The sequence below is a fragment of the Pelodiscus sinensis genome, chromosome 1 (genome assembly GCF_052426305.1).
Source record: "Pelodiscus sinensis isolate ZL-2025 chromosome 1, ASM5242630v1, whole genome shotgun sequence".
Lineage (NCBI taxonomy): Eukaryota > Metazoa > Chordata > Testudines > Trionychidae > Pelodiscus > Pelodiscus sinensis.
In genome coordinates this window covers 352,574,722-352,595,776 of record NC_143052.1, presented here as the reverse complement: position 1 = coordinate 352,595,776, position 21,055 = coordinate 352,574,722, and the positions used below count along the sequence as shown (strand labels likewise).

Sequence of the window (21,055 nt, the reverse complement as noted above, 5' to 3'; positions counted from 1 at the left end):
AACAGTTTTTCCGGAAAAGGACTTTTGCCCGAGTGGGAGCAGCATAGTTTTTCCGGAAAAACACTGACAATTTTACAGTAGATCGTCAGTGCTTTTCTGGAAATTCAAGGGGCCAGTGTAGACAGCTCGCAGCTTATTCCGGAAAAGCGGCTGCTTTTCTGGAATAAGTGGCCCAGTGTAGACACAGCCAGGGAGGATATGATAGAGGTCTATAAAATCATGACTGGTGTGGAGAAAGTGAATAAGGAAAAGTTATTTCCTTTAGTCCTGTAACATAAAAACTAGGGGTCACCACATGCTGAATCTACTCTCCATCAGTTGGTAATATACGGTCTGTTCTCATCTCTCTTATTCCTTTTCTTTGTATGTGAGCATACCCAGTCTCTCCTACCTCTATATGTGTAAGAGTTTACCAAGCCATTAATCATGCTCCATGGCGTTGCCCAAATCCACCCTCTTCTGCAATGTACTGTGTGAGAAGGGTGCGCGGTACTGAAAAGAGGAGTGCAGGACAGGGTGAAACATTGACTCCCCTAGCATTGTAATTTCTGTAGGATTCCCCATCCCATTCTGCCTTTTTGCTTAGATTTTTTACTTCCTTGCACTTTGAACAGAATTTCCTAGAGCTGTGAGCCAGGATGCCCAGGTCCTCCTCAGTTCATGGAGTTAAATTAGACCCTTGCTGGGTGTTTGAGGAGTTCAAGATTTTCCCTCCAATGGGCAGACACATTGCAGGTTTTGACACTGAATTTGATGTGCCCTCAGGCTGCCCATTCCGCTAGCTTGGTTAGTTCCTTTGAGGAGTTCTCTGGACTTTACTGTGACCTAAATAATCTGGTTCCCTCAGCAAGTGTTGTCCCCTCACTGCTCTGTCCCCTTTCTAGATTATTAATAATGGAAATGTTTATCATACTGCTTGTAATAAAGAATGTAGCCCCTCACCTCACACTGCTTCTCCCCCTTCTCAGGCATCGTGAGCATTGCTGACCTCACCTGATGCATCGACCACCTCATGACAACGTTCAACCTCACCCTGTCGGAGCCATCAACATTCATCCTAATGGGCATCCCTGGCCTGGAAGCTGCCCACATCTGGATCGGCATCCCTTTCTGTGCATGCTACGTTATCAGCCTCTTGGGAAATTTCACGGTTCTGTTCATTGTAGGTAAAGAGGAAACCCTGCACAAGCCAATGTATCTGCTGCTCTGCATGCTGGCGCTCACAGACATTGGCATGTCTACCTCCATCATACCAAAGGCCCTGTGTATATTCTGGTTCAATATGAAAGGCATTACAGTGGGTGGCTGCCTCACCCAGATGTTCTTTGTTCACATGCTTTCTATTATGTACTCAGCCATCCTTGTGGCAATGGCCTTCGATCGCTACATTGCCATATGTAACCCTCTGAGATACACCACCATCCTCACCCATGCACGGACATCCAACCTAGGCCTAGTGTGTTTGACAAGAGCTGTTCTCTTCACTTTTCCTGGAATTCTGCTTCTGGTCAGGCTACAGTTCTGTGGCAACCACATTATTCCCAATACATTCTGTGACCATGTAGCTGTAGCAAAGTTGTCATGTGGGGACATCACAGTCAACAAGGCATACGGCTTGGTGATAGCGCTTGTAGTCATTGGGTTAGATCTCATGCTTAATGCTTTGTCCTATGGTCTGATCCTCAGGGCCGTCCTCAAAATCTCCTCCAAGAAATCCCACCAGAAAGCCCTCAACACCTGCACTGCCCACCTCTGCGTGATGCTCCTTTTTTATAGTTCCGGTCTCTTCTCCAGCTTCACCTACCGTTTCGGTCAGGGCATCGCTCCCCATGTTCACATTCTTTTGGCCAACCTTTATTTCATCATTCCCCCCATGCTCAACCCCATCATTTATGGGGTAAAAACCAAAGAGCTTCGTGACAAAGTGCGCACACACTTGCAGAAGGTGATCACCTGTGGTCACTAATTTTATACCTTTGTAACCCCCTTTTTCCTTGCTGGGTTACTCGGTAGCAGGCCAGACTCACAGGGTGGCTAATGTTTAGAACATAAAAGGAGACCCTGAGTATCTCAGTGTTGATGTTGTTTAGTTGGGGATTCCTTATCCACCCCTTTGCTGCAGTCCCTTGCTCCTAAAGGAGTATACAGTGGTGGTACCTCCACTGGATTGGCTCTGCACACACTTCAGGTGTGCTTTGGGACCCTCCTGGAATAAAATTATTCCAGCAATATCCTAGAACTAACTCCAATACAACAGTTATAAATAATATGCATGCAATTGATTAAATTAGAATTAACACGCCTTTGCTTAACAATGTAAAGAAATCGGATTGAACAGATTAAAAGTGAATAAAATCAATTAACAAAGTACACAGAAGGAAAGGGGACTTATCTGTCTGGCATTTGCACTGCCACCATTTATTGCACCCTAGAATTGCCCTGCTCAGTTTTCAGAGTCCCAGAAACTTGCTGGCGTGGGCATGCTTGAAGGTTGCAGCAGAAGTGGAGACAGGTAATGTGTGTGTCAGTGAAGTCAGGCAGCTGCAAAATCCCTCTGCCACTGGAGCAGGCCCCACCAAATGCCAGCAGCTCTGGTCCACTGGACTGGTCATTCGGCCTCTCTTTGGACCCAGAGTCAGTGTCTCTTCTGAGCTCCGTCCCAGGCGCCACTTTCCCAATGAGCCCCAGTTACACAGTTTCCTTCTTTCAGGGTACTGCAGGCCTTTCCCAGCCACAAGCACAGCCAAAGTCTCTCCCCTCCAGGGACAATCACCATCAGCGCCCGAAGCAGCCTGCTAGCTCCAACCCCCGGCAGGCAATCAGTCACAGACTCTAGCTGCAACACAAATGCTCCTGGCCTGGAAAAGGCTCCACATCAGCAGCCTGGCTGCTCTCTCCAAAATGAAGCCCTCTCTCCCTGCCTGGAAAAGCAATGCTAGAGTAGTTCTGGTCTGACCTAGTCTGGCTGTTCTCATGTTCTTATGCATTTCCTAACAGGGCACTGAAGTGGCTGAGTTGGAAAACTTCGGGGAAAAGCTGCACACTCCAGAAAGGAAGCTACTGAGACAGATAATGGGGCACAGTAAGGAACAGGGAACTAGCTTAAAAAATAGAATTGTCTAAACTATTTCCAAGGCATTTACAGTTCCAATTTTTCTAGGTAAATCCGAGGGTGTTTCTCTCAACATTAAACAATTCACATTGCTGTGCTGGCAAATCTTCCCCGGACCTGGAGAAGAACCACACCTCAAAAATAAAAGAAATTACAGAATCATAGAATCAAAGACCTCAGGAGTCATCCAGTCCAGCCTCCTGCCCAAGGCAGGACCAACCCCAACTAAATCATCCCAGCCAGGGCTTTGTGAAGCCGAGACTTAAAAACCTCTAGGGATGGAGATTCAACCACCTCCCTGAGACAAATAGAAGGACACAGTCAGAAACAAGGAATTGATATGAATGGCCATTACTTGTCCAAACTTTTCCCAATACACCTTTAGTTCCAATTTGACCTGATAAGTGTTTCTGACAATCATAGAATCATAGAATCATAGAATAATAGGACTGGAAGGGACCTCGAGAGGCCATCGAGTCCAGCCCCCCGCCCTCAAGGCAGGACCAAGCTCCACCTACACCATCCCTGACAGATGTCTATCTAACCTGTTCTTAAATATCTCCAGAGAGGGAGATTCCACCACCTCCCTTGGCAATTTATTCCAATATTTGACCACCCTGACAGTTAGGAATTTTTTCCTAATGTCCAATCTAAACCTCCCCTGCTGCACTTTAAGCCCATTACTCCTTGTCCTGTCCTCAGAAACCAAGAGGAACAAATTTTCTCCTTCCTCCTTGTGACACCCTTTTAGATATTTGAAAACCGCTATCATGTCCCCCCTTAATCTTCTTTTTTCCAAACTAAACAAGCCCAGTTCATGAAGCCTGGCTTCATAGGTCATGTTCTCTAGACCTTTAATCATTCTTGTCGCTCTTCTCTGTACCCTTTCCAATTTCTCCACATCAATGTATGTACTTGTGCCTACCACCACTTAGGAATGGGTGTTTTTTGTCATATCAGCCCTGTGCTTTCAGATTCTCTGAACTGGGCCAGATTCTTGCTCAGAGCTTAGCATTGCTTTATAGCTGCAAACTTTTGATGACTTTAGCTCATGCCTTAGGCCTCAGGCTGAAATGACCCTGGGATAACCTGCAAATAACACTCATCCTAAAATCTGAGGACAAGGATGTCTATCCCACACCCTTCCGCTTGCATCTGTTCAGGATCGGATCACGCCATTTCATAGAATCATATGTAACCCCTCCTGTTGGCTAGCCCAGTGTGAGGTTATTCAGCATAGGGGAAGCTTGTGACTTCTTACACCACTGTGGGGGGAGGGCTAGGCCTGAGGCTGCTTGGTGTGCTCTGCGTTGTGTATGTGTGAGTGCACCTCAGACCAGACCCACTTCGACAAATCACCAGGAACAGGCTTTATTCTGTAAAAAACATAGAAGAGGAAAACAGTTCAGCAGCCCCTTCTCTCAGCATGCAGCCTGTGTGCTGCTTCTAGCACAGTCCTTGCGGAGACCCTGCTGGGGGCAGAGGGCACATCCTGGCAGGAACCAGGAAGTTCTCCCGACATGCCGCAGTTTGTAGTCCACAAATTGTAGTTCCCAGGGCTGCTGCTGAAACACACAGGACCTTGGGCTACACATAGAATCATAGAACTGGAAGAGACCTCAGAAGGTCATTAAGTCCAGCCCCCTGCTCTAGGCAGGACCAATCCCAACTAAATCAACCCGGCCAGGGCTTTGTCAAGCCGAGACTTAAACACCTTTGGCCTGCAGAGTGTGTCAGTTAATTTCAGAGGCGAATGGATTGTGTGTTACGGCTGTGTGGTCAATGTGCAGCAATCACCTGCTATGGGCAATTGAAAATTCTCACATATTGTGGAGATGACAGGCTCCTTACACTCACACATACAAGGCACCTTCTATTGCTGGTATGAGCCATAGAAGACTCCATTTCCAGACTAAGCCCCTGATATTGGCGAATAATGTCTGCATTCCCGGAGGAGGCTCTCAAGCTGTAGTTCTCCAGGGTCTAATTTCTTGCTCTTCCCTCTGCTGATGCAGACAAGGGCGTTGGCTGGTCGTTCTGGACAACCTTACACTCCATGGGGACTGTTCAGGGGAATCATAAAGGTGTCTGTCCAGCACGGCGAATGTCAGACCTGTGAGAGGCACATGCTGATTCTCAAGGCTCTGCCTTCCTGTCGCAGGAAGGAGATTTCCCCTCTCTACGGAGCAGGTTTGTGGTGAGTTGTCTGTTTTTTCATTCAAGTCCCTCCTGGGGGGCTTAGAAAGGGCTTCAGGATCTAGTGAAGAAACATCTGGGTCAGGATTCATCAGCACAGCATCGTGAAATGTTCAGTATTTTCAGGAACTCAAAAGGGAGTTCCCTGGTAAATTTGTAACCACAAATGCATTGGAAATAGTTTAGAAAAACATTTGATTTTTTTTATATCAATTCCTTGTCTGACACTTTGTCCTTCTATGTGTCCCAGTGGCTTCTTTCTTGGGGCAGAGTGGTTCTTTCTCTGTTTCATTCACGTTTTTCAATTCAGAAAATTCTGTCCTGTTTAGAAGTGCAGCTAAAGTGCAGCTAGTGTGGGTTATGAGAGATTTCCCAACAAGAACAGGACATACACTGACCAGGTTCTGGTCTCACATTCTTGTCCACACTGGGTCACTCCAGATTGACTCCGGCCTCCCTGAGAGCAAAATCAAGGCCCCTGTGTGATGAAATCCCCTTTTTCATGCCCAGGCTCAGAACTCTGCATAAACTGAATAGTCCTATTCATAGGAAGACCCAAAGCCAACAGGAGTGAAAGTAGCACAAGAAGGGTGGAGATTTAAATCAATGGCTGAGATTTACAATGGCTGTGAGGCTCTAGTAACTGTATCTGGAATTGCCCCGTGACCTCTAAGGGCAGGTGGGCCAAAGAAGAACTGTCAGGCTAGTTGCTGGGATTTCAAACTCAGAGGCTTAAAGGTGCAACACGTGCTTAAAGGTGCTTAAAGGTGCTTAAAGGTGCAACAAAACCTTATGGGAAGGGAGACAGGGCTGCTTTCTCAGTGCCCCGGCAACTCTGTGCCTGGAGAGGATGAGCAGCTCCAAAGAGCAATTCACACACAAGCATGAACGCCTGACTTTAAGGCGGTGTTGGAAATCTCTCTGGGGGATGTCCAGGAAAGCAGGGCTGAGGGTGGGGAGAAGCCAGAGGCAGGGGGACGTGCAGTATCCAGATGTCAGTGATGTGGCGACTTGAACCTGGGTGAAATGGGGAAGCTCTGTCTTGCCTAATGCACAGAGACTTAACAAGACCTCTTGTAGCAGGGGGCTGTCTCAGACTTTAGGGTAACCTAAACCACACAATATGGCTGTAACCCCTCCTGTTCACTAGCCCAGTGTACGGTTATTCAGCATGGAGAAAGCCTTGTGGTTCCTTACACAGCTGTGGGAGACTAGGTGTGCCCTGCATTGTGTGTCAGTGTGTGTGCACCCCAGACCAGACCCCCTCCGACAAACCACCCGGAACAGGGTTTATTCTGTACAAAAATAACATAGAACGGGGTCACAGTCCAGCAGCCTCCTCTCTGCTTGCTGTCTGCAAGCTGCTCCTAGCTTAGTCCCTCTGGAGACCCTGCCGGGGGCCGAGGACACGTCCCGGCAGGAACCAGGAAGCTCTCACAACGTGCCACTCTTTGTCGTTCACACCTTGTAATTCCAAGAGCTGCTGCTGAAGCCAACTAGGCCTTGGGCTACATGTCTTTGACACCCTCCCTCCACATTCAGGCCATCTCTCAGTCCCCATGAGGGGCTGTCTGGTTTGGTACCAGGCTGCAATAACTAAAATCTTTGTGTCATTTTGAGATATTCGCACTGGCCTTTTGTATTCTCCATGTCCTAGCTCTTCTCCTCTTGGCCTGTCCCTCCCCCCTTCCCTGAACAGGCTGAGCTGCTACTGGGGTTCCCTTTGCCCTCAGAAAGGCAGGTCAGACAGGTCTCCCTCTTTTCCCTGGCTCAGGCAGACCCTGAGTTTCACTTGCTGAGAGGAGATATTTCTGAGACATGTCACTGTGGGATCTGGTACCTGGCTTTGGTCCTGGGTTAGGCAGGGCTGTAAAATCAGGGCATTGGGGACCTTCATGGACAAGGGGCCAGAGCTCAGGTTGTGGGGCAGGAAGGAGGGTATCTATGAGGTTGAAGGAGCTCATTGGGGACCCTGCAGGCAGACAGGGGATGCAAGGATAGGTGCAGTGATTTGGGGAGCGCTGAATGTCATGTACACAGAAAGCTGGGTAGTGCTGCTGAAATTAATTTTTTCTTGGTGATAGCTGGACCAAGACCCAGCAATGAGTGCAACTGGGAGGTCTCTAGGTCTCCCTTGCCCTAGCAACACAAAGAACGATAATCCTGGAATCACAAATGTTAATCAGGTTTTTCTTTCCAACTCTACTTAGTGTTAGGTAACTTCAGGCATTTCACTCTTGGGAAGGGTAACTAATCGTTGCATGACCCTGCAGCCCTTATTCTTGGGACTGATATTGTTAGGACATGATTCTAACCTAATGATGGTACCTTGTGTGCAAGACAGCTCATGTCAGACGGCTTTGGATGAATTTGCATTGATTAACACTATCCTGTTTGTAGGCAAGTATCATTTCTGAGGCTGACGTTATATATATTTACTCTGCATGTGCATTTGAAATGTATTTCCATCTTTCCATCTGAATAGGTGTCTGGGAAGTGCCTCCCCCAGGGGATGAGGCAGTCGAGAAAATGAAAAGCCTGAGGAGCATCTTAGCTTCTCCCTGAAGAGGAATCCTGAGAATGCTCCAGGCGTCGGATCGTGAATGGGTCTGCAGCTTGTCACAGCAGCAGGTGGAGAGAGGGAGGACGCCGGTGAGTCAGAGAACTCAGCAGTGACCCAGTTCCAGCTGGCTCCCCAGAGACAACCCGTAACACTTTCCTACTCAGTGGCTTTAATCTCCCATTATACTCGGACTCGCTGACCTTTCCCATTCCCATTCCCACAGTGCGCTGGTCGTCAGTGTCTTCCCCATCCCCCCAGCCATCCCTGGCTCCCACAACCTCTGAGGCAGCATTTCAGCTGCTGACACAGGCCTCTATTTGCACTTGTCAATTGGCACTGATAACTGAAGTCTCAGGGTATGGCCACACGACACAGCTTTTAGCCAACCCCTGCAGACACGGCCACGTCACCACAGTCAGACAGTGTAAACCATGTTGGTCAACAATTTTGCTGACCAAAACTTCCATTTGCTGAGCGGTGTTTGCTTTGTCAGCAGGGGAGAACTCCCACTGACAAAATACGGTTTACACTCGCTCTTTGGTTTGACAAGCTCCCTTACCAAAGGCTCTTAAATAAAGGTAGTTGTCATGGAATAAGAGGAAAGGTCCCCTCATGGATAGACGGGTTAAAGGACAGGAAACAAAGAGTAGGAATAATAGTTTTCAGAATGAAGAGCGATAACTACTGGGGTACCTCAAGGGTCCATACTGGAACTAATTCTATTCCACATATTCACAAATGATCTGCAGAAAGGAATAAACAGTGAGGTGGCAAAATTCGCAGATGATACTAAACTGCTCAAAATAGTTAAGAACAAAGCAGACTGAAGAGCTTCCAAAATATCTCACCAACCTAAGTGTTTGGGCAAGAAAATGACAAATGAAATGTAATGTTGATAAATGTAAAGCAACACATATTGGAAAACATAATCCCAACTATACATAAAAATTGATAGGAATTAAAAGAGCTATTACGACTCAAGAGAGAAACCTTGGAGTCTTTGTGGATTGTTCTGTGAAAACATCCACTCAATGTGTAACAGCAGTAAAAAAAGCAAAGAGGATGTTTGGAATCATTACAAATGGGATAGAGCATAAGACAGGGAATATCGCATTTCCTCTGTATGAATCCATGGTACATCCATATCTTCATCACTGCCTACAGATGTGGTGCCTCATGTAAAAAAAAAATCTTGGCTTTAAAAAAAAGTTTAGAAAAGGGCAACAAAAATGATGAAGGGTTTGGAACAGTTGCCATATGAAGAAAGATTATAAAGCCTCGGACTTTTCATCTTAGAAAACAGAAGGCTAAGGGGGTATATGATAGAGGTCTATAAAATCATGACCTCTCATGGAGAAAGTGAAAAAGTAAAAATTATTTACTGGTTCCCATAACATAAAAGCTAGGGGTCATCAAATGAAATGAACAGGTAGCAGGTTTAGAAGGAAGTTTTTCTTCATGCAACACACAGTCAGTGTGTGGAATTCCTTGCTAGAGGATGTTGTGAAGGCCAGGACTTTAACAGGCTTCAAAAAAGAGCTACTTAAAGTCACCGAGGATAGATCCATCAATGGTTATTAGCCAAGACAAGTAGGAAGTTTGTGTCTATACTCTGTCAGAAGCTAGGAATGGGCGACAGGGTGGGATCTTTAAGGATTCCCTATTCTGTTCACTCCTTTTGGGGGCACTGACATTGGCCACTGTTGACAGACAGGACACTGGGCTAGATGGACCTTTGGTCTGACTCAGTACGACTGTTCTTATGTTGTCTTGTCGGTGGGAGGTAGTTAAGCACCTGTGAGCCACAAAAGGTTTTACACTTACTTGCTAGTGAAGACAAAGCCTCAACAAAGGTCTGCAAGAAAATGTATCCCCAAAAGAAACAAAGGAATCATAAAATCATAGAATCCTAGAACTGGAAAGGATCTCGAGAGGTCATCAAGTCCAGTTCCCTGCCCTCACGGCAGGACCAAGCACTGTCTAAATCATCGCTCACAGGTGTCTGGCTCACCTGCTCTTAAATATCTGCAATGATGGAGATTCCACAACCTCCCTAGGCAATTCATTCCAGTGTTTAACAACTCTGACAGGTTTTCCTCATGTCCAAACTCAACCTTCCTTGCTGCAGTTTAAGCCCATTGCTTCTTGTCCTATCATCACAGGTCAAGGAGAACAATTTTCCTGCCTCCTCCTGGAAACACCCTTTTAGATACTTGAAAAGTAACTGAAATGCAGAGCGTTTGCCCTCAATACCAAGAACCTGGTATACTTCCAGTCCATTCTGTTGAGTACAATGTTTTGTGTAGATTTTTTTACTTGTTTCACTTTGAGCAGAGTTTCCCAGAGCTGTATGCCAGGATGCCCAGGTCCTTCTCCTTAGTTCATACAGTTCAATTAGAACCTTGTTGGGTGTTTGAGGAGTTCAAGATTTTCCCTCCAATGGGCAGTCATGTTGCAGGTTTTGACATTGAATTTAATATGCCATCAGGCTGCCCATTCCCCTGGCTTGATTGGTTCCTCTGAGGAATTCTCTGGACTTTACTGTGACCTAAATAATCTGGTTCCCTCTCCAAGGGTATGTCTAGACTACAGGGTTTTGTTGACAGAAGTTTTGTCGACAGTATCTGACAAAACTTCTGTCGACAAAGAGCGTCTAGACTACATCCAGTTCTGTCGACAAAGCAAGCCGCTCTGTCGACATAACAGTGTGGACATAAAGGACAGTGTAGATGCAATACTGCCTTCTATCGACAGAACTCTGTCAACAAAAGGCGTTATTCCTCGTAGAATGAGGTTTACATACGTCGACAAAACTGCTGAGTTTTGTCGATGTTATGTCGACATAACTCAAAGGCAGTGTGGACGCAGGTATAGTTTTGTCGACAAAAGTCCACTTTTGTCGACAAAACCCTGTAGTCTAGACACACCCCAAGTGTTGCTCAGTCCCCTTTCAAAATTATTCATAACGAAAATGCTTGTACTATTTGTAATAAAGAATGTAACCCTCCCCCAACTGTCTCTACCCCTTCTCAGGCATTTTGCACATTGCTGACTCTGACTGATGCATGAACCACCTCATGGCAACGTTCAACCTCACCCCGTCATACCCATCAACATTCATCCTAATGGGCATCCCAGGCCTGGAAGCTGCCCACAACTGGATTGCCATCCCTTTCTGTGCATGCTACGCTATTGGCCTCTTGGGAAATTTCACAGTTGTGTTCATTGTAGGCAAAGAGCAGACCCTGCACAAGCCGATGTTCCTGCTGCTCTGCATGCTGGCGCTCACCGACATCGGCATGTCTACTTCCGTCGTACCAAAGGCCCTATGCATATTCTGGTTCAATATGAAAGGCATTACAGTGGGTGGCTGCCTCACCCAGATGTTTTTCCTTCACACGCTTTCTATTACGTATTCAGCCATCCTTGTGGCAATGGCCTTCGATCGCTACGTTGCCATATGTAACCCTCTGAGATACACCATCATCCTCACCAATGCACGAACAGCTAAGCTAGGTCTGGTGTGTTTGACAAGAGCTGTTCTCTTCACTTTTTCTGGAAGTCTGCTCCTGATAAAACTACAATTCTGTGCCAGCCACATTATTCCCAACACGTACTGTGAGCACATAGCTGTGGCAAAGTTGTCGTGTGGGGACATCACAGTCAACCAGGTGTATGGCTCTGTGGTAGCATTTTTAGTCATCGGGTTTGATGTGATGCTCGTCGTCCTGTCCTATAGTCTGATCCTCAGGGCTGTCCTCAGAATATCCTCCAAGAAAGACCACCAGAAAGCCCTCAACACCTGCACAGCCCACTTCTGTGTGATGCTACTTTCTTATAGTTCCATCCTCTTCTCCAACCTGACTCACAAGTTTGGTCAGGGCATCGCTCCCCACATTCACATCCTTTTGGCCAACCTTTATTTCATCATACCCCCCATGCTCAACCCCATCATTTATGGGGTGAAAACCAAAGAGCTTCGCGACAAGGTGCGCAAGTTCATCTGCAGACGGTGAACACCTGTGGACACTAACTTTATACCTGAGTATGACGAAGGATAAAGAATTTCTGCTTGTTCATCACAGAGTGCTTTGTGCCATTTTGCCTGAGCTCATAACTGTGGAAGTTCCAAGTCTGAGAAATTCATCTCACCCAACACCAATCCCTTCTTCATCAAACACTGCCCTCTCCATTTGCTACGTTCCCTCTCTCTCACCATCACCTGCGCTTCTGCAGGGTCGCCCATCCGCCACAGTTAGCCTTTCTGTGACATTCAGAGCAGTAGTTTCTGAACTAGCTTTTCAAAATTGTGTTTGGCCTACTGACTCATGTTCAGTCCATGCCCTGTGCTGCTCTAGGATGACAGAGAAACATCCTCCCTGTAAAAAAGACAAACAGTGGGGGGACTGTATTAGGAAGAAGGACTTGGAATTGATGACTTGGACTGAGGGCTAATGAGAGGCCTGAGACATGGGCTAAAGTAATCAAACATTTTCAGCTATAAAGCAAAGTTACACTATGAGCAAGAATCAGACCAAGCGCATAGAATCTGAGAGAACAGAGCTAATATTACAAAAAACTCCCATTCCTAAGTAGTGATAGGCACAAGTAGAGAACTATATCATCAGAAACACCGAAAGATGTATTAGGGAAAACTGAACTACAAAAGTTTTGGAAAGTATTTAGACAAACAATGGAACAAAAAACAGGACTATGTAGCACTTTAAAGACTAACAAGATGGTTTATTAGATGATGAGCTTTCATGGGCCAGACCCACTTCCTCAGATGAAATAGTGGAAGAAAATAGTCATAACCATATATACCAAAGGATACAATTAAAAAAAATGAACACATGTGAAAAGGACAAATCAAATTTCAGAACAGAAGGAGGATGTGTGGGGGGGGAAGGTAAAAGTCTGTGAGCTAATGATAGTAGAGGTGATAATTGGGGAAGCTATCTTTGTAATGGGTAAGATAATTAATGTCTTTGTTTAACCCTAAGCGTAAAGCGTCGAATGTAAGCATGAATGACAGTTCAGAGGATTCTCTTTGAAGTGTGGTCTGAAAAGGTCTTTGAAGCAGGATGCAGGTAATCAAGTCGTTGAGACAATGTCCTTTCTGGTTGAAATGGCAAGAAACTGTTTTTTCTTTGTGATCCTGTCTAATATCTGTTTTGTGGGCATTGATCCTTAAACAATGGTCATTCAAATCAGTTCCTTGTGTCAGACTGTGTCCTTCTATTTGTCTCAATAGTCTCTTTTATTTTTCCCCTGCTTCGGGGAAGTTTTGGAATTCCTCAACTTCACTCAACTGGTAAATAGTCTTGGAAATACTTTAGATCACTCTATTTTGTTTTAAGATAATTCCTTGTTTCTTATTGTGTCCCACTATCAGAGTCCTGGAACAGGGAGGAATACAAAAGGGACATCGTTTTTGCAATGGGCTCCAGCACCAGAGTGAGGGTGTTACAATGTGGAAGGGCTAGACGTGATGGGAGTGAGGGACTTCCATTGAGAAGTTAGCACCGCTGACTGGGGTGGGGAAAGGAGCAGATATACACATTCAGTTGTGCAATACTAACACCTATGGGGCAGGGATTGCGGTGTATACGCACAGGCAGGGTGCAGTAAGGGTCAGAGGTCCAAGGGACAGGGAGTGCATGAACGAGTGGGCAGTGGTAGGGGCTGTAGGGGCAGGCAACTGCATGTCCATAGCCAGGTGGTCAGGGCTGCTCAAATTAAGACATTCTTTGTGATTGCGGGTTCAGGGGACCTTTCCTTTAGTGTCTTTGCCTGGGTAAGCCCCATCACTGCCACTTGCAAACATCCTTTATGGACCTCCACAAACATCCAATTATTTTCTGAACCCAGTTGTACTTTTGGCCTTCACAACATCCCCCTGTTAAGGAGTTCCACCAAGGACTCGGTTGTGTGCTGAACCTTCATTAGTTTGTTTTTAACCAGTTGCTTATTAATTTCCTTGGGTTATCCCTGGTTCTTCCGTAACGAGAAGGAATAAATAAGAATTCTGTATTCCCTTTCTCCACTCTAGTCAAGGTTTTTTTTTTAGATCTTTATCATATTCCCACTAGGTTGATTCTTTCCAAGCTGAAGTCTCCATCTTTTTAATCTTTCCTCGTGTGGAAAGATTACCCCTAATCATTAAATCTGGGCTAGGTAGGGAACTAAAACTTGTTTGTTATTTGATGTCGAGACTAATATGTTAATTTTTTAAAGTTCTTTCAATAAATAGCTTGTGCTAAGGTTAGGTTAGTTTTGGAGTGATATTGGGCTATTCATGCAGCAGAAATTGGGGGAATCCAGTGCAGTACTGCAATGAGAGCTGGACACAGAGGAGGAGTGGCTAGAAACACAAGGTTGAGAGAAGCATAACAGAAGGCAGAGCTGGGAGGGAGCCAGAGAAAAAGCCAGAAGAGCCAGAGACAGGGTGGAGGTAAAGCAGCGGTGCTGAGGAAAAACTACAGAACTGAAGAAGGAGCAGCCCACAAGTGGAAGAGCAGTCGGCCCAGACCAGCCAATGGGGAGCCAGGGCTGAGGTACAGTGATGAGCTGCAGAGCCAGAGCCATGATACTTCATGTAGGCCAGGCTATAAGTAACACGGCAGCCAAACACAATAAGCCAATGGGGAGAGCAAGATGGAGCTTTGGGCAGAGGGCCCAGCACAGAAAGACCCCATGATACAAGTGGCTTTGAAGGCTTTGAAGAATCTAAAAGGGTGTTACAAGGGAGTGAGAGAAAAATTGTTCTCTTTAGCCTCTGATGAGAGGACAAGAAGCAATGGGAGGTTGCAGCAAGGGAGGTTTAGATTGGACATTAGGAAAAAAATTCCTAACTGTCAGGGTGTCTAAACACTGGATTAAATTGCCAAGGGAGGTTGTGGAATCTCCATCACTGGAGATATTTAAGAGCAGGTTAGAACAACACCTGCCAGGGATGATCTAGACGGTGCTTAGTCCTGCAGTGAGGGCAGGGGACTGGACTCAATGACCTCTCAAGGTCCCTTCCAGTTCCAGTGTTCTATGATCCTACGACTCAAAAGCGGGGATGTGAACCTGAAGGGAGGGCAGATGCTGGGGAGAAGGCTCCTACTGTCCAGAGACTGAGGGCCTGTGGCCACTGCCAGAGCTGGTGCCTTACCTTAGGTATCACCACATTGCAGCTGGTCTTTGGGCAGGAGGGCTGGGATGTGTAAAGAAGAGATTGTAACTTCCTCACATCCCACAGACAGCTTTGTGATATTCCCATGCTCAGAGGATGGGTTCCGTCTTTCCTTGACCCTTTCCCATTTTTCCTTTTTTTCCCCATTGCAATTGCTGTTTAATAAACTATACTTTGTTGAAGCAAAATGCAGGACAATGTAGCACTTTAAAGACTGACAAGATGGTTTATTAGATGATGAGCTTTCGTGGGCCAGACCCACTTCCTCAGATCAAAATCTGATCTGAGGAAGTGGGTCTGGCCCACGAAAGCTCATCATCTAATAAACCATCTTGTCAGTCTTTAAAGTGCTACATTGTCCTGCATTTTGCTTCAGCTACCCCAGACTAACACGGCTACATTTCTATCACTATACTTTGTTGGACGTTAATGTAGTCATCATTGATTGGGGAAGTGTTCGATGTGAGGGGAGTACCTCAGAGTGGGGACACACTTAGCGCCTTCCTATGTGACCACAATGAGACTGGGGATTTTGCCTGCCAGGAATCCTGGGCCCAGCCATGTTGCCATGACGAGGACTTTGCCACACAGGAGAGTAGAAGGGAAGGCTTTGAGGTCAGGTAGGCCTCTGGGTAAAAGGAGTGGAAGCAGGGACTCTGAATCTTTTGAACAAACCGATGGGTTGGATTTCACTGACACATAAAGAGAATCATCACATGACTGATACAAGCTGAAGGGTGTAATTTTTGGGGGCACACTTTCTGCATAAGATGAATGTGATATCATTGCTCAAGACAGTTTCCCAGAGACTGCTATCACATAAAACGTGTTCCCGGTAGTATTTTATTATGGAGTTAGAGTAGTAAGCCTCCACTTGTTTTCTTAAATACATGTCATCACAAATGCACGTTTGGTGAACAAATTTACTATCTGATTCATCAACAATCCCTTCCTCTCAGATTTGTTATTTAGTCACAATGAAGACACCCATAGAAACAATTCCCCTGAGGAAAAATGCTATGGGTGATTATGTGCCTTAAAAAAGGGGGGAAAGGTTACTTTTGTTTTACTCATTGTGCTCCAAAAATTGTGGAAATGGGCAATTCTGTTTCAAATCTGCTACAATTCAAGGTCAAAGAGAGGAAAATGGGGCAGAGAAATTGAGTCTGAAGAAAGGGAAAAAGGCAGTTCATTTTGTGGCAGACTAGGAAGGAAAGCAGACCTGATACAGGCAGCTCCAGGAGAGAGGAGCTGAGGGAAGGCAGCATCTCCCAATGAACAACTACTCAAATGAGGGACGGGAGGGCCTGGCTCAGAGACATCCTGAGCGGGAAGCATTCATCTCTCAGATGAATCGTTCTGTATCCTCTGAAAACTTGCCACCTCGCTGTTTACCCCTTCCTCTGGATCATTTATGAACATGTTAACCAGTAGTGATCCCAATATTCTAGCTGGTCCTGGTGGCGTATGACTGTTTAATTTAGCCATTTTTTTCCAAAATGTCTTCTAAGGACACCTCACTCTGGGACACCTCCTCAGATGTATCACCTAAAAAGAATGGCTCCCCTTCAGGAATTTCTCTCTCCCCTTCTCTGCAGTGATGACTGATGCAGGGTTGGGGGGTTCTTGTGCTGGCCGGCTGGGGTGTGTTTACACAGACAATGTGTTCTAGCCAGGCCAGCCGTCCCTGTGCCGAGTCCATGGGGTGCTCACTGACTAATAGGCCAGGCTCTGCTTTTGACAGGCCGTGGCTGTTGCTTGTCGCATAACTTGTGCTGAATCTAGTTCAGGCCTCAGGCCTTGCAACAGGCCCATCTTTCAGCCGCTTTCTTTTGATTATGGTCACACTCCTAGAATTCAGTCGCTCTCAACTTGTACAGCATTTCTATGGCACTCACTGGATTTAATTTATTTTAGATATTGCTGCCATATTCATACTATCGACAAGAAAAAATATGCACCTCCTTGTAGAGGTCACACTTTTGTCTCAATCTTGCTCCTGGACACTCAACGAATGTCTGTATAAAACAGCCACTGGGTGAAGATTGACACCAGCTTTTTGGTTAAAATGGCAAACCCCCTTGAACTAACTGGGACTTTATACGGTTTATAATATTTATTGCTCCATTATAGACAGATCCCTTGTGGAAAATGCCAAAACAAGGTCCATAATCGAGGCCTGCATCTTGGACAAAATTATTTAATAGCGTTAAAATCTTTTTGCCAGTTGCTCGTGCTGGTAGTGGATATTAAAAAAGAAATTCCTCATTTCCTTCTATAACTGTAGAACAATGAATGCCCACCACCAGCTGTGCAGCATTACCTAGGCTTAGAAACCTCAGAATTTTGTGAACAAAATTCATGGTTGTTCTTTCAAATGTTTTCAATTGTACATCGATGCAATACAGCCTTGAAACTGCACTGCGTAGAGTTAAAAAGCAGCTTTCTCTTTATTTGTACTATAGTAGCTTAGGTTTCATGCAGCACTGGACTGCATTGGCTTTTTTTGGGGGGGGGGGGGACTTACTGCCTCCTGATTGTGAATTTCTATTTCCAAATGAGGTGCGTGGTTGGTTGGACAGTCTATAGCTCTGGTGTTCCTCACTGTGAGGTTTTCATGTATGGGTAGGTGCATCTCTCTGTATAATGTGCCCTCTGCTAAGCACTTTCTAGGAGTTCCTCTGTTACATCACTGGGGCTATGTCTAGACTGCAGGCTTCTTTCGAAAGAGGCTCTTTCAAAAGCATCTTTCGAAAGAGCCTCTTTCGAAAGATCGCGTCTAGACTGCAGGCGGATCTTTCGAAAGAGAAATCCGCTTTTTCGAAAGAGAGCACCCAGCGAGTCTGGATGCTCTCTTTTGAAGACGGCCTCTTTACATTGAAGAACGCCTTCTTTCGAAAGAGGAACTTTCGAAAGAAGGCGTTCTTCCTCGTAAATTGAGGTTTACCGCCATCGAAAGAAAAGCCGCGTTCTTTCGAAATAATTTCGAAAGAACGCGGCTTGAGTCTGGACGCAGGGGAAGTTTTTTCGGGAAAAGGCTACTTTTCCCGAAAAAACCCCTGAGTCTGGACACGGCCTGGCTGTCTGCAAAATATGGTGTGTTATTGTGTCATGAGAAAGTGGGATTCTGTCTAGCTGTGATGCTGCTTTCTCTCTTGTCATCCCCAGACATGTATCACCTTGCAGCTGGCAGTAGCAGCTTCTCACCTTTGTTGTGCGGCTTACTACACAATGGTAGTGCGCAACGTCACCCTGGCCTTCCTTTAACAGAACTGGGCTCTTCAACAACTTTTTTTTTGTCCTGTTAACTCATTGAACTGCCTCTGAAAAAAACCACAATGAGCTGAGGGACTAAGGTAGGTGTCTCGTGTGGAGAGAGAGGTGTGACTTCCAGGCCAGAAGACTGTCCTATGCCAGGCCTCCATGGCGTACCACACAGCAAGGCCCCAGTGCATTCCTAGACCTGCTCCACAGAAAGCCCAGTTTGAACTCAACTTCATCATATTTTGGGCTTCTGCCTTTTGCTGTAGAAGTCACCTGGCTCTTCAAGCTGCAATATGAGTCACCCCTCTTCAGTGCTGCCTGTCTCTCACCTGGTTGGCTGGTTGTCTGCCTCCCTCAGCCCAGTTGGCTCATGGGCAGCAGGTAGGTTACATGGGAGCAATCAAATTACTCCCTTTAGGTACATAGCCTTTGTCCTCTGCCACATCCACATGTTAAAGAATTTCAACCTAAAACAAATCAGCTTGTTGCCTGATCTAAGATTACATATGAATTTCCCGATATCACCTTGAGGATTGACAGGTCTTTTGTCTCAGTATTCAATTATTCTATGGTTGGTAAACCTAATGTGCACAAATGCAACACTCACTCATAGGAACTCTTGCATATTGCACATATAGTTTATTAATGCATTTAGCACCATCACAAAATGCCTGGGCCTTTGTGGTTGTCATCATATTTGTTATTTCTGTCCTACCCAGTTAGTCAGTTTGGTCTCAAATGGTTATTTTGGGTTCTTCTAAGTACTGATGGACCAGCTAAGTTTGAGGGTATTCTTGGAACTGCCTATACCATGGAAAGGCACAGTATCTTATCACCAGCTAGCTAGGTGAAAAGTCCCAGACATATGTGAGCTAACTGCTATCTGGGTGAAAGTCCCAGAAAAAAATAATAATCTTGCCTTCGCTCAACATAGAGGACATGGCCTGTAAGTCTCTTGTGTTACAGCCAAATTGTCAGTATAAACATGCCATCACTTATTATAATAAACATTAAATCAAAACCATATGGAAATAATGCTATTTATATTTCTATAGGCAAGCAACCAGGTTAGCCCTCTAGGCTACATTGTGTGTCCTCAGTTTGAGGGCAGCAAACCATAGGTGAAATTCTCCCCTGCTACTCCAGCTGTCCACGGTTTCACAAAACAATGGCAGACGTGAGATATCAGCCATTTATGTTGCAACAGGCTGATCACAGTGGAAGGACTTTCTATTTCCTCAGACAGTGAACTCCCACAATGCTGATCTCAGCCAAAGCGGGGCACAGCAATCTTGGTTAATGAGGCGGTAACGGTTCCCTTCTTGGGGACATAGTTTAAATCCAGAGGCTCAATGTGATCACATCCTGCAGATGTTTTTCCGCATTTTGTCACGGAGCTCTTTGGTTTTGACCCCATATATGATTGGGTTGAGCATGGGGGGAACAAGGACATTGAGGTTGGCCAAGATGACATGGATGTGGGGAACGATGCCCTGACCAAACCGATGTGTCACAATGGAGAAGAGGTAGGAAGTAAAAGACATCAGCATCACAGAGATGTGGGCCATGCAGGTGTGGAGGGCTTTCTGGTGGGCTTTCTTAGAGGAGATTCTGAGGAGAGCCCTGGTGATCAGACAATAGGATAGGGCGATGAGCATCAGGTCCAATCCAGCAATTAAAAAGGCCATCACCAAACCATAGAGCCTGTAGAATGTGAGGTTCCCACACGAAATCTTTGCCAGAGATATAGGCTCGCAGTACGTATGAGGGATAATGTGATTGGCACAGAACGGCAGCCTGCTTGCAAGCAAAGGCAGGGGCAGCACGCAAAGAACCCCTCTTATTAAACTGAGCAGCCCTAGCATAGCTATCCGTGTATTGCTGAGGATGGTGTTGTATCTCAGAGGGTTACATATGGCCACGTAGCGATCAAAGCCCATTGCCACCAGGACGGCTGAGTGCATTGCAGAAGCCGTGCTAAGGAAGGTAGTCTGGGTGAGGCAACCTCCCAGAGTGATGCCTTTCAAATTGAACCAAAATATACACAAGGCCTGTGGCACGACACAGGTAGAGATGGCGATGTCGGTAAACGCCAGCATGCAGAGCAGCAGGTACATCGGCTTGTGCAAAGTCTGTTCTTTGCCAACAATAAACACAACGGAGAAATTTCCCAGCAGGCAGATAACATAGCAAGTAGTGAAAGGGATGGAAATCCAGAGGTGGGCATCTTCCAGGCCAGGGATGCCTGTTAGGATGAAAGTTGATGTGTCAGAGGGGGTGAGGTTGGAAACTGCCATGAGGTAGCTGATGCATCAACAGGGCTCAGAAATGCACCAGGCACCTAGGAAGACACAGAAGCCCAGCGAGGGAGGGTTTCACGTTTTATAACAGATATCACAGAAAATATTTTATAACTATTGCCAATATAAAAGGAAGGTGAGTGATGAAGTGGCCACATTTACAGGTGGTACCAGATTACTTAGATTACAGTCAACTACAGAAAACACTTCAGCGGGAGCTGACTGGGCCAGGTTAATTGGCAGCACGATGGGAGATGAACTTTGACGTTGACAACTGCAGTGTGTTTGCCCATTAGAGGGAGAAGCTTGAACCCCTCAGATACCTCTCAAGGTTCTAATTGAACTGTATGAACTCAGGACAGGGACCTGGACATCATGGCGCACAGCTCTGAGCCCTGACAGAGTCTGACCAAAACATTGGGATCCAGGAGGAGTGGGAG

The 21,055-nt window shown here is 45.9% G+C and overlaps 3 protein-coding genes across 3 annotated transcripts; 2 read left to right on the top strand and 1 right to left on the bottom strand.

Moving 5' to 3' along the window:
- The first annotated feature begins 1,012 nt into the window (after positions 1–1,012).
- LOC142829412 (olfactory receptor 52E2-like) lies at positions 1,013–1,966 on the top strand. The gene has a single exon (XM_075929161.2). The coding sequence runs from the start codon at positions 1,013–1,015 to the stop codon at positions 1,964–1,966; it is 954 nt and encodes a 317-aa protein (XP_075785276.2).
- Positions 1,967–10,948: 8,982 nt separating this feature from the next.
- On the top strand, positions 10,949–11,887 carry LOC102454497 (olfactory receptor 52E2-like). Its single transcript, XM_006111798.3, has one exon. It carries the CDS (start codon positions 10,949–10,951, stop codon positions 11,885–11,887), a length of 939 nt encoding a protein of 312 aa, XP_006111860.3.
- A 7,786-nt stretch (positions 11,888–19,673) lies between these two features.
- On the bottom strand, positions 19,674–20,612 carry LOC142829361 (olfactory receptor 52N4-like). Its single transcript, XM_075929034.2, has one exon. The coding sequence runs from the start codon at positions 20,610–20,612 to the stop codon at positions 19,674–19,676; it is 939 nt and encodes a 312-aa protein (XP_075785149.2).
- Positions 20,613–21,055: the final 443 nt, after the last annotated feature.